Source organism: Talpa europaea, assembly GCF_964194135.1.
Source record: "Talpa europaea genome assembly, chromosome: 8".
NCBI lineage: Eukaryota > Metazoa > Chordata > Mammalia > Eulipotyphla > Talpidae > Talpa > Talpa europaea.
This window is the reverse complement of record NC_140075.1, coordinates 4,111,923-4,124,822: the sequence shown is the minus strand read 5'-3', so window position 1 is coordinate 4,124,822 and position 12,900 is coordinate 4,111,923. Positions and strand designations below refer to the sequence as shown.

The window sequence follows — 12,900 nt, the reverse complement described above, 5'->3', positions numbered from 1 at the left end:
GCTTCTAAACAGCCATTTATAATTCATCCAGTAGTCAAATACTCTGGATTCCTGCTGCAAATTGCAGTCTATGTTTAACTTCTTGTCTTTATATTGTAGAGAAATTTCAATTAACATTTATATTAGTTTTCCTTTAGACATATTTGCAAATTTCATATTTTCCTTTTAACATCATGGGAAAATGGGCCCTTTCAATTTCCATAACTGTCTCGGACAGGTGAGGAAGTGTGGGGATGACCTGCACACAATCAAAGGCTGGCTTAAGGGCACAATGAGAGAAGCACCTGGTTAGATCAGGTTCTGCAGGTAAGTTATCATGCCCAGAGAGTCATGTCACATGATTATAATACAAATAATGAGCAAAAAAAAGAAATACATCAATGGTTAAACCAGTGCTATTTTCTCATCCTTTCCGTCAAATGTAATTAAATGTCCTTTTTTTCCCCACAAAAAAATACTGGGTCTGGAGATGCATGACAAATATTTATTGTGAAAAGAAAAAGAAAATAATAGTCTAAAACTTTAAAATACAACACCAACAACAAGCTTAAATGACTCCTATGTGTTATTAACAATATTATTACACCTTTAATTGAATATATTTGACTTAAAATATATTTGACTTAGAAATTACAGCTGAGTTTATTTTATGTAAGATAAAAATGTGAAAACACTCACCCAGAATAATTCAGATTCTTAGAAAAATTGAAGATAATTAAGTGGTGATAATTAAGATAATTAAGATAATTGACGATAATTAAGTGTGATAATTAAGACACTGTTTTAAAATCTATATATTAGAGTTACAGCACAATCCATTTCTGTAGGAATTTTGCCAATGCCATATTAACATCTTTATTTCTCAGACAATAGATAACGGGGTTAAAAACATGTGTCAATATAGTATAAAAAAAAGAAAATAATTTGTCCATTCCTGATGAGTGAGTGGATTTAGGTCTGAAATACACAATGATGCCTGATCCAAAGAACAAAGTCACAACCATGAGATGGGAAGAACAAGTCGAGAAGGCTTTGGCTCTCCTGGTTGCTGATGGCAGCTTCGTGATGGTGGGGATTATTTTCCCATAAGATACAAGTATCAACACAAAAGGCAGAGTGACAACAATAGTAGCCATCACATAAATCAGCATCTCAATCATGAAAGTGTCCCCACAAACAAGCTGGACAACTGGAGGAACATCACAGAAAAAGTGATTCAACTGGTTACATCCACAAAAGGTTGAGGAGAATAGCACAGAGATGAACATTGTATGTATTGGAATTGCAGTGGTCCAACAGACAACTGCCAGATGAACACATAGCTTATTGTTCATGATAACAGGGTAGAGTAATGGGTTGCAAATGGCAACATACCTGTCATAAGCCATGGCAGTGAGAATAAAGCACTCAGTATCTGCCAAGATCAGAAAGAAATACATTTGAATAGCACAGGGTAGCAGTGAAATATTTCCATATTGTCTACAGAGATCTGCTAACACTCTGGGGACAGTAACTGACACATAACATATTTCCAAAAAGGAAAAATTCCCAAGGAAAAAAAAATACATGGGGGTCTGGAGAGTGGGGTCAATCTTAGTTATCATGATAATGAGGCTATTTACCATAGAATAATGATATAAATTATCAGAAATACACCAATAAGAAATCCTTGAAGGTTGGGAACATCAGAAAAAACCAATCAGGATGAATTCCACCAGTGCAGTGTGGTTCCCCAGAGGGGAATTTTGTCCTGTGCATTCCATCTATGAACAAATTATGGATATAACACTACACACAAAACAGACTTCATAAAATAAGAGCAAAGCATGACAGAAAGCCTATTCTCAAATAGCTCTAGGTAAACTATGATCGTCTGCAATGAGAAGTGTTTCTTCCTCTTTACTAATCTGGTCATTTTTATTTTATTTATACTTTTTTTCTCACTAACACCTTCTAATTTATAATCCATTTTTATGATTCTTACACATTGATGTTGATGTTTCAACTGTGAGGTACTCTCAGGCAGACCAGGGTCAAGGTGATCAGGTGACTCCACTGCTTGGTCCACTTCAGCCAACCTGGCCACTCACCAGCTATTAGTATTAGAAATATTGCATCTTAGCAAGTCCTATGCACACATGAAGTACAGAAAGTGAAATAAAGTAAGATTTTGGCATAATACATATATATATATATATATATATATTCATTTGCCATACTCCCCCAAAATTTTAATAATTCTAAGAAGATTTCAAATCTTAGGCTTTAATAATAATTTAATAAGTTCATTCCTTTAGGGCCAAATTAGGCAAAAAAAGGGAAAATGAAGGATGTCAGAAAATTTGATCACACAATTCACATATTATACTAGGCTAGGTGTAAAATCTGCCATTTTATAGCTTTCTAGTGTCTTTAGTAGGAATTTTGAAAATTTATCTACCTCAAATAATAACACATGATATATATTATCTAATAGATAAATATACGCTGTGTATAAAACACACTCTGAATGTCTATATCTCAATTTAGAATCATACTGCTAAATGCAGTGTAGACTTACCCTAATCAGCTCTAATAAAAACACCTTTAGGGGCCTCCCTGGTGGGTCAGGGGTTAAAGTCTCAGCACTGCCAAGCTATTGCTAGCCACTATGATGTGAGTTCAATCCCCATGCAGGGAGCTAACCCACTTGGTGCAGCAGACCTCTCCTGTCTCACCTACTGCTCCACTCAGCTGTGTATTTCAGTATATCTACCTGTATTCTCCCCACTCTTTCTAGTGAATCCTCTCACTCCCTTCACTTCTAGCCTATACCCCTGTTCTTGTATGCATAAATAAATCTTTTTTTTTAAAAAAAAGCATCTTTAAATCAAGTTATGTTCTGTAATCCTACACTGTGCTGAATCTTAGACTTTATTTTTTTTAAGATTTATTTATTTATTTATTTATACAAGCACTGGGTACAGTCAGAAACGCGGGAGGGTGAGAGAATTCACCAGAGCCAGAGTGGGAAGCAGAGCAGGTAGAAGGACCGAAGTACACTGCTGAGGGGAGCAGCGGGTGGCAGGAGAGGTCTGCGCGCCAATTGGGACCCTCCTCCAGTGGCTGGGGAACAGCTGGGGATCGAACTGGCGCTGCAGAGGCTGCCGGCAGCTTCGCAACCCAGCGCACAACCGCTGCGCCACCAGGGAGGCCCTTAGACTTTAATTTTTATTGTTTCCATCCAGTCTTGGTATATTTATCAATATGCAACAGTGATCTTTTTCATAGATTGTCACCTATTCCTAAATCCATTGTCATGTGTTTGGAACTACTGCCATTTTCCGAATCTACTTCATCTTAAATTTCTGTAGAATACAATTCTCTTCTTCTAAGATAAATTCCTCTTTCTGCCCATATAGCAAATCAATGAAACTATTATAATCTCTACATTTTGTTTCTTGGTTCTCTAATGTTAAATTTTTCCTCCTTTATTTGTCAAATCCTGAATCCTGAATTTTACTTCTCATGGAGCACCCACCGTCAAGGTAAATGTGTCTTGGACACATCTGTGTTTGTTACTCACAACGTTAAACAGAAGAATCAAGGACCTGGGATGTCTTAAACAAAAAATATGTTCTATAACCGGAAATTAAGGCAGTCCCCATAGTCTGCTCTTGAATGCTTACATTTATCTGTACCTTTATTTTCTAGTTCTTTCAAAATTTTCTGTATTACATTTTCTGCATTAAATCTTCTCAAACTTTGAAGATTTATGGTAACTTACCTAAATATTTTGTTTTCCTTTAGAAGCTACACTGAATGAAATACAAAGATAAGGAAAATAATTGGATTCTCAGTGACCCAAAATGTTTCATAAATGTTTCAGGTAGCCAACCAATGTACATTTTATAGTGATGACTGCAGTTTATTGTGGATAAATACTAAGTAACTATAAAATACAAAGTGTTGAAAGTTTTAAGGATATTGAAATATAATGGTGCTTAACATGAGCTGTGTTATGTCTTTAGAGAGCCTACAGTGGTAAGTCAGTTGGGGAAGTCAGATGTCACCCTAGAAAGTGCAGTTCTCAGTGGAGAGAGTTACCCGGCCTTACAGGAGTGTCACATTCCCAGGGAAGTGACAATACTCAATACTCTGAGATTTTTGTCAGATATCAAGGCATTACACAATTATGTTGGTATTTGCAATTTTAAAGAAAGAGGATAAAAATTATTTTGCAAAAAAATCTGCCCGCATATCCTCACTCATGTCTATAAACCAAATATATATCTATAAATCAAACTCTCTGGTGCTTACAAGGCAAGTGGGTTATAAATACCTGCTGATAGGTAGTTGAAAATGATTCACACTGATTCAACAATCATGCCCAGATGACTCCCCACCAACAATGAATTTGAAATTCAGTGACTTAAAATGAAATTTAGATATATTTTTATCTAAATTCTATATTATATATCCTTCTTTTAATTGTTAGCTTCATTTTCCTTGTTGAAAATATACACAATAATAATAATATCTAATGGCATATTTTGCTATTCAGGAAGCATAATCTATTTAATAAACTGGTTTAAAAGATGCACTTATAGTACTATTCAGTATTGTTAATTAATCATTATCATTCTTACTGTATTGTCATTGTTATTTTTACATATTCTTTTTGTTTTATCTTGAAGTTTGCTCTTTTTTTATCAAGTTCTGGGTTAGATGTTTCCCAATCTAGGAGGAAAAAATGTACATGGGAGTAATTTGTTACAATACTGTGTTTAAAAATACTATGTTCAGTGATACAAACCACTAGCAATGCCTGGAGAAAACCATTTTAACATATTAGTATTTTACATTTGGTTTTACTCTGAACTGCAGCAGATTTTCTGAATTCTGAGCACATGAGAGTAGTACACATATTATAAAAATACAAACAAAATTAAAAAGGACTAACTCAAATCTTATTTAATATATGAAAGCATATCTTGAAATAACTTTCTAAAAATTTCTTTTTCTGAATTTGATTGACACTCTCCATTAAAAATCACAACGTTTGGTAGTTTTAAAATGGGAGGTTGAGTTTTCCCTCTAACATTTTTCCTGTAACAGAACCGGGCATACCTGTGAAATGTAGAAAGACTGGTTATTTGAAAGTTATTATTATTATTATTATTATTAATTTTTTAACATTTATTATATTAAAGCCATGCTGCTAGTATTTTACCTGTTTTTGCTCATTAATGCACCTGAATTCTGTAGGCACTGTTAGCATTCCCATTTTGCATAAGCACCCAATGCACGGAGATGTGAATAACCTGCCCAGTGTCAGGAACCTGGTTTCTGACCCAAGTGACTTCAATTTGAGCAGTGTGATAAGTCTCCATATTTTAATCAAAACTCACTGTTTTTCATGAAACATTCAACCAGAAATGATATTTTGAATACAGTATTCTGAAATGTATGAGTTAAACTACATTATATAAGACTTTTCACAATAGCAAGTTGATTTCATCTGCATTTTATATATTCTTTAAGGTTATAAAAATGAAAGGTTGATCACTTACAGTTTCTGTTTCTTGTTAAAAAGATTATTCTGACAAACAATTTTTTTGGCAAAAGGAAAGTGTGTTTTCAGTTATTATTGTTTATTGATATTAAAAAATACACTATGAGGGCCTCTGCAATGGTGCAGCAGGTTGAGCACAGCCTTGTGAAGCTGTCCACAGCCTCTGCAGCACAGGTCAATTATGCGCCGGCCAGGGAGATGCCCACATGGCACGGCAGATTTCTCCTATCGCCTGCTGCTCCCTCCAGCAGTGTGTTTCGGTCCTTCTGCCTGTTCTGCTCCCTGCTCTTTCTCTCTGGTGAATTCTCTCACCCTCCCGCTACTCTGGCTTGTACCCTGGTGCTTGTATATAATAAATAAATCGTTTAAAAAAAAAGATTTATACAAGCACTGGGGTGCGGGCCAGATGTACGAGAAGGTGAGAGGATTCACCAGAGACAGAGTGGGGAGCAGAACAGGCAAACTGATGAAACATACTGCTGAGGAGAGCAGCGGGAGAGACAGCAGAGGTCTGCTGCACCATGTGGGATTCCCGCTGCCTGGCCGGGATAAAACCCACGCTGCAGAGGCTGCGGAAAGCTTCTCAGCACTGCGCTCAACCGCCTGCACCATCAGGAGGTCCTAAAATAAACAAACCTTTAGAAAAAAAATACACTATGATAGACCAAGCAGGGTAAAATAATTGCTGCTCACCTTTTTCATATTGTGGAGAAATCACTGAGCTGCTCTTTTATATAGAATAAAGTGTTCTGCCATATAAACTTGAGTTTGCATTCATAAAGTAAAAAATTCAGCTATCATTTTTCTCCCTTGAATTCATATTTTTTTCTTAAAAAACAGTGCATCTTTGGTGAGAAATATTGTCCCATTCACTGTGAGGACTTTGTGCTTCAAATCACGTTGCATTTTTCAACTCAGAGGTCTGTTTATGAGGTTTTAACTAGGAAATAACTGAGGCAGAGCTTTGGAGTTTCTCCCTCTGGGGGACATGAATTGAGAAGCATTAACTCCTGGCCACTCTCTGTCCCTGAGTCCCCATCCTGTCTTCTCAGGGGAGTGGACTAAGTCTCCATTGGGAGAGGCTATAGGAGTACATAGTCTAACCTAAGACTAAAACTATGAGTGAAATCTGAGGAGACCACATTTCAATTTTTTAAGACACAATTTCTTTACTTCATAGACTGTAACTTGGAAAGTCTAGAACTCACACGCCATCCCATTTGTTGTTATAAGGGTATGATTTATCATTAGTTACATAATTTATATTAAAAGGAAATTAATCTGGACAAGAGGTAAATGTACAGAGTCTCTAGTTTTATTAACTAAGAAGATATGACTGAAAATAACATTGTGTGGGCTTTAAAAGTGATAGAGTGAATTTTATCGTTAAGTTGAAAGGGAACTGCTAAGAAAAGGAAATCTTTCCCTGTTAAAGAGTCACAGACCTGGAAATGTAAAGTAAATAACAAGTTTGCTTTCTTAATAAGCGTATCTAAACAAGGTCTGACATCCTGGTAGGCTGATTGATCTTCCAATCCATCCTCAAAGATCTGTATCTTTCCCCTTTTCCTGTGTCAAGAATTTGTATGCTAACTAACCAATGTTAGCAATGTGAGATGGTTGTATATAAAAGACACCCTTTGTCCCCAGACTGGTGCTCAGACCTTATGGGACTACCCAGGTCTGAGACCTCATGTGTGAGTAATAAAGCTTCTCCTGACCTCACCATTCCTGAAGTATCGCTTGTTTTTCCCCTGCCTGGGTAAAAGGCTATAATTTATTTCTGCAACAATCCCATGCATTCATTTTTCTCTATTTGTTAATCATCATTAAATATCTAACTATATGAAATACTGTGCTCTATATTTTCATCTGAAGCACTAACTGCCCCTCTAGTCTGGTCACAATGTTTTATGTTAGACTCCTGTTCATCCTTTAGACTAAGTCTACGCATTACATTGTATGAAAAGTGCCCTGTTATTCCTGCAAAAAAGGTGATATTTCCAATGCAACAATCTCATATCCCTCCAGGATAATTTCCTGTGGAACTTATTGTATGACATTTTGTTAGGGGGAAAAGGGCGCGGGTGAGGACCCATAGCCAGGCAACCCGTTTTACATCGGGGCTGCTCCGTAACAATTTTAGCTTTTCTTCCATGTTGACATTCTCCCCATTAGAAACTCTGACTTTGTCTTGTTAATTTTAAAAATTTAGCTCTAAATTTGGCATCATCTATACAGTACATTTTGGGGCTCAATAATTAGAGACTCAATAATGTACACTTGACTGCTTTAATTTCCCCAAATTAAATTAATAATTCCAACTATTGTATTTTTTCCCACATTGTTAGAAAGAAGTGAAAGGTCAGTGAAAGAAAGGATGGAATAAGAACACAGTATAGTTAGTCTGGACAAGAGCAGAAGCAGCAAGTTTACTTGTGTTACAGGGAAGCCCCAATATTGAATGGGTTGCCTGGCTGTCAGTCCTCACCCATGCGCTTAAAAAGAACTTATTAATACTCCACTACAGGCACACACAAAAGGTTAATAAAATGTTTATTTACAAGGGAGAAGGAAATAAGGAAAATGTACAACTCAGGGAGAAAATACGGAAATAAAGTCTTTAATGCGTCCTACCTGATCCGCCGACCTGGAAACCCAAAAAGTGCTCTCAGAGCTGGCTGGACGCTGCGAGCTGGTGGAGAGCAAAAATGGGGGAACCCCCCCAAAGCCCACGTGTCTGGCTTTTTACCAACCTGGCTGCTTAACCCCACCCTCAGGTCCCAGCCACCTTCCCTTTGGTGGTGATGGGATTTGAAGTTCCCAGTGTCTTTGGCTTTGGCCTAGGGCAGGGGTGGAGCCCACAAAGCCTGTATGGAACTAGCTTTAGGACAGCCTTTTCCCCCTAACACTTGGAAGGTGATTTTAATAATCTATGTGGGAGAAGATAAAGGCCAAGATCAGATATGAAGAAGTATATATACTGTGTGCCATTATGATGTGGCTTTTGGAGTTAATAGGTTTGGAGAGCGGGGTCCTTGGTTTCACTCTGGGAAAAATTTCACCAGAGCTCCCCTTTCACCAGATACAGCTAGTTCCAAGGTGAGTTTCTCCAGGACAGAGATGTTAGTTGTATCCAAAATGCATAGACACAAGCAGGCAGGAAGAGCTGCCCCAAAAGGGACAGGTTTGCTGAGAGGGGCCTGCATTGTTGCAGGCAGGAGGCCTTGAGGAGAGCTGCCTCTGCTGAGGGAGGTCAGTGAAGAGAAGTCCTGACATGGTACAGGTCATGGGCGGGAATGAAGGCTGCTCTCCTGCAGAGGGACATAGCTGGTGAAAAGGAGGCCCTGGATAGGGACAGGTGGGCAGAAGGACTGTTGCCCCCTGCCAGTGTAGAGACTGCACTGATAATGCATTCTTCTCTTTGGGAGGGGCTCACTACTTTGTGGACTGGTTTGTTTGTTGTTGATTTTGTATAAATTATGTAGAATTTGAAAGCTGTGAGATTTCTACAATGGCCCTAAATCTCCCTATTTTCACCTTCAGGCCTGTGCTCCTGACACCTCCTACAGCAGTCTGAGACCTGCTTGGGTCTTGGCCTTTGTGATCTAGGCATTTGTGCCTAAGGATCTTAGTTCCTATAATTGGGTTAATGGCTGTGTTAATACCTCTACCCCCACCTCCAGATTCTGGCATTGTGAGCCAGGTTCTGATATTGTGGTGCTTCCTTTCCATTTTTTTCTATCCTTGTCCTCCATCAATTATACTGTGAGTTTGTCATGTGGTTTCCATAGATATATACCCATATATTTTATTTTGTTTTGAGTCTCAAATTTACCTTACATAAACCAGCCACTTTAAAAAGTACATTTATCGTTCTCCCTCTCCTTTACCACATTATCTAATCTATCATCAAATTATGCTGAATTGAACCTGAATTTCTTTTTAAAAATATTCTTACTACTATATCACATCTATTGATCACTTTCTTAATTCAAATATAATATTTTTTCTATAAAGTAAATTGAATCATTCCAATTTCCCCTGAATTTTCTTTACTATTCTGGAATCTCATAATTGGATTGTGCATCATGGTAGAGACTGACAAGTTTTTAGAAAATTCAATTTTCTGAAAGGTTGATGCAGGGGCCAGGAATGAGGAAGCCCACATAGAAAAAGACAAGATGGCCCTGACACCAGTACCACTGATTCTGTTACAGGGCAGGGAGAGGGGCAGACCAAACCCCGCAAACCTGCCTATTCTAAATGGGTTCTTCCATCTGCCACATCAACACAAAACATATGAGGCTTTAATGGGAAGGAACTTTAATACAACTAGGAAACAATACAGAAAAGGCAAAGAACATAGTTTCTAAATCAAGCACCCAAAGTTAGCCGTCCCCTCGTGGGTAAAAGTCCACCCAAGCAGGATTGGCCCAGAGCAAGGCCGTGAAGACTGCCACAGGTCTAAAGCATCTTCCAGTGGGGACCCACAGAAAAGCATCAGAAACAACCACACAAGTATGGAGGGAAAAGAGCAAAATCAAAATCAAGACAAAAACTGCCATTGTCACCTCCCCATGGGTCTCTCACCCACATCTCTGTTACCCAGTCCACGACCAAAAGGCAACACAGTTTCTTCACATGTCTCTCTGCTCCATGTGCCTCCTCCAGGTCTCCTTCTGGCTCCATCCTGCTTCCTTCCTTCCTCAGTCTCCTCTGCAGCCTCTTCTCTCTCTGCTCAGCTCCACCCTCCTTTTGGGTGGGGCAGGAAACCCAGAACCCTCCCTTTTCCTGGGGACCACCCTGTTACAATACCATCAAACCGAAACTGAAGCCATATACAGGAGAAAAACAACTCGGCTCCATGAAAAACAACTTTGTTCTGCCTAAACCTGTTTCCCCCCCCTGCTAACCCAATTTTCCTGCCTAACCTCTCCTCACTCTATAAAAGGGACATCTCTCCCCACAATGGGCACTGCTTCACTGACCCCCACCTTTGGTCTGTGAGGTCTGCCTGGGGCAAAATAAATTTTCCCTTCCTTTGAGAAATTTAGCCTGATTCTCATTTTCTTTACCATGCCAAACATTTCATTCTCCTTTATTTCTTCTTTTGTTGCTGCCATAGTAGATGTGATTATTTTCCAACCATGTTGCTGTTAGTATTAATATGTGATTTAAGTCTTGTAATTGAAATAGTTGATCATCACGATCAAGTTAATTTACACACAGATCACTTCACCTAGCTGTCTCTTAATGTTTGATTGAGAATGTGTAACCCATCCTCTGCTAGTGTTAGTGGGAAAATGATGTCCTAAAGCTAATTCCATATAGGCTTTGTGGACTCCACCCCCACCCCAGGCCAAAGCCAAAGACACTGGGAACTCCAAATTCCATCACCACCAAAGGGAAGGTGGCTGGGACCTGAGGGTGGGGTTAAGCAGCCAGGTTGGTATAAAGCCAGACACGTGGGCTTTGGAGGGTTTCCCCCATTTTTTCTCTCCACCAGCTCGCAGCTTCCAGTAGCTCTGATAGTGCTTTTTTGGATTTCCAGGTCCTTGAATCGGGTAGGTCGCATTAAAGACTTTATTTCCCTGTTTTCTCCCTGAGTTGTACATTTTCCTTATTCCCTTTTCCCTTGTAAATAAACATTTTATTATACTTTTGTGTATGCCTGTAGTGGAGTATTATTAAGTCCCTTTTAAGCGCATGGGTGAGGACCGACAGCCAGGAAACCCATTCAATATCAGGGCTGCCCTATAACACTAGCAGATTTCACCTTCACGATGCAGAATAATTAATTATAGTCACCACATAGCACATTAGATAGCCAGAACTCATTCACCTTGTCATAGTTAGTTTGTAGCCTTGTAAACACCTTCCTACTCCACTCCATCTCTCAGCCACTGTTTTGTTCTCTGTATATGTGGATTACCCAGCCCCTCTTATTCTTGGAATTTTGCTCTGTGTGCAGAGTTTCTGCTGGTCATGCTAAAATGTAGAGTCAGACAGGTGGTCTCTCATCAGGACAAAAGTCTTGATATGAGGATACCTGCTGAAAACAGCAGGCAGACTTTATGGCCAGATTAGCATAACAAACTAGAACACCTTGACAGGAAGTTAAGTGTAAACATTTATTGGAGAGAGAATGTTTTGATCAGCACAACAGTGGTAACTCCCAGGCAACAGCCCCACTTCACTACCCCCTAGTTTGTGCCAGACTATTATGATACCAAACAAATGTAAGACTGGGGGGTGAAGGTTGGGGTGGTTGCACTGTATCTCCAGAGATGTAGCCCTTCTAGATCTCTCTTTCTCTCGAAACTTGGACTTTGAGTAGTTTTTCCTGAATCTGGTGCCACTCCCAATGCTGCCACACTGCGAGGTGACATGTGTGAGTTTGCATCTGTTTATATCCCACATAGATGCCACATAGCACTTTTCTGTATCTGGTTCACTTCACTTACCTTCTTGTCCTCTGTTATCACCCATGCTGTCAACTATGGTAGGGTTTCCTTTTTTTCTTCAGACTGAGTAATTTTCATGGTACGTAGAATATGTCCAATCATCTTTATTCTTTCATCCATCGGTGGACACCTGTTTTGTTTCCGAATCTTGGCTATTATTAATGATGTTGCAAGATTCATAGGAGTTTGATATCTTCTCTAAGAATTTTATTTTATTTCCTTTGACCATATCCCAGAAGCATGATTGTTAGGATATAAGGCAGTTCTATTTTATATTTTCTGAGGAACTCTCCATTTTTTTCTTCTTATTGGTTCTACCAATCTACATTCCCTCCAATAGTGTTTAGGACTTCAAAAGTTATCTCTCTGCTCTACAAGCTTGTCAATATTTGTTATGGCTTGTATTTTTGATGATAAAAATATTTCCAGGTGTAAAGATACCACACTTGGATTTTGATTTGCATTTCCCTGATGATTAATGATGTCAAGCATATTTTAATATATCTGTCAGTCTTTTGCATGTCTTTTAATAAATTTCTATTTGGGTACTTATTTTTTTGTTAGATTATTTAGGATTATTGATTTTATTTTTGCTATTGAATTATGATATCTTATGGTTTGTGTATTAACTTCTTATTGGATATATGTCCTGCAAATATATTTCACCCCTTTTTCAGATTTCATTTTCTTGATGCTTCCCTTTGCTCTGCAACAAAAATTTACTATAATATATATAGCCCCACTGGTTGAGTTAGCTATTGCTTCTTGCATTAAGTATCAGATCAAAATTACTTTGCCATAAGCAAAGTTATTAAGCTTTTCCTCATGATTTCTTCCAGGATATTTATAGTATATATGTTATTATGTTTAACACAAATA

The 12,900-nt window shown here is 38.3% G+C and overlaps 1 protein-coding gene across 1 annotated transcript; it reads right to left on the bottom strand.

Annotated features, from left to right (window-relative positions):
* Positions 1-803: 803 nt before the first annotated feature.
* LOC311176165 (olfactory receptor 10AG1-like) lies at positions 804-1,699 on the bottom strand (the record flags this gene model as incomplete). Its single annotated transcript, XM_084241474.1, has 1 exon — positions 804-1,699. Exon 1 carries the CDS (start codon positions 1,623-1,625, stop codon positions 804-806), a length of 822 nt encoding a protein of 273 aa, XP_084097600.1. The 5' UTR covers positions 1,626-1,699.
* Between the last annotated feature and the right edge of the window lie 11,201 nt (positions 1,700-12,900).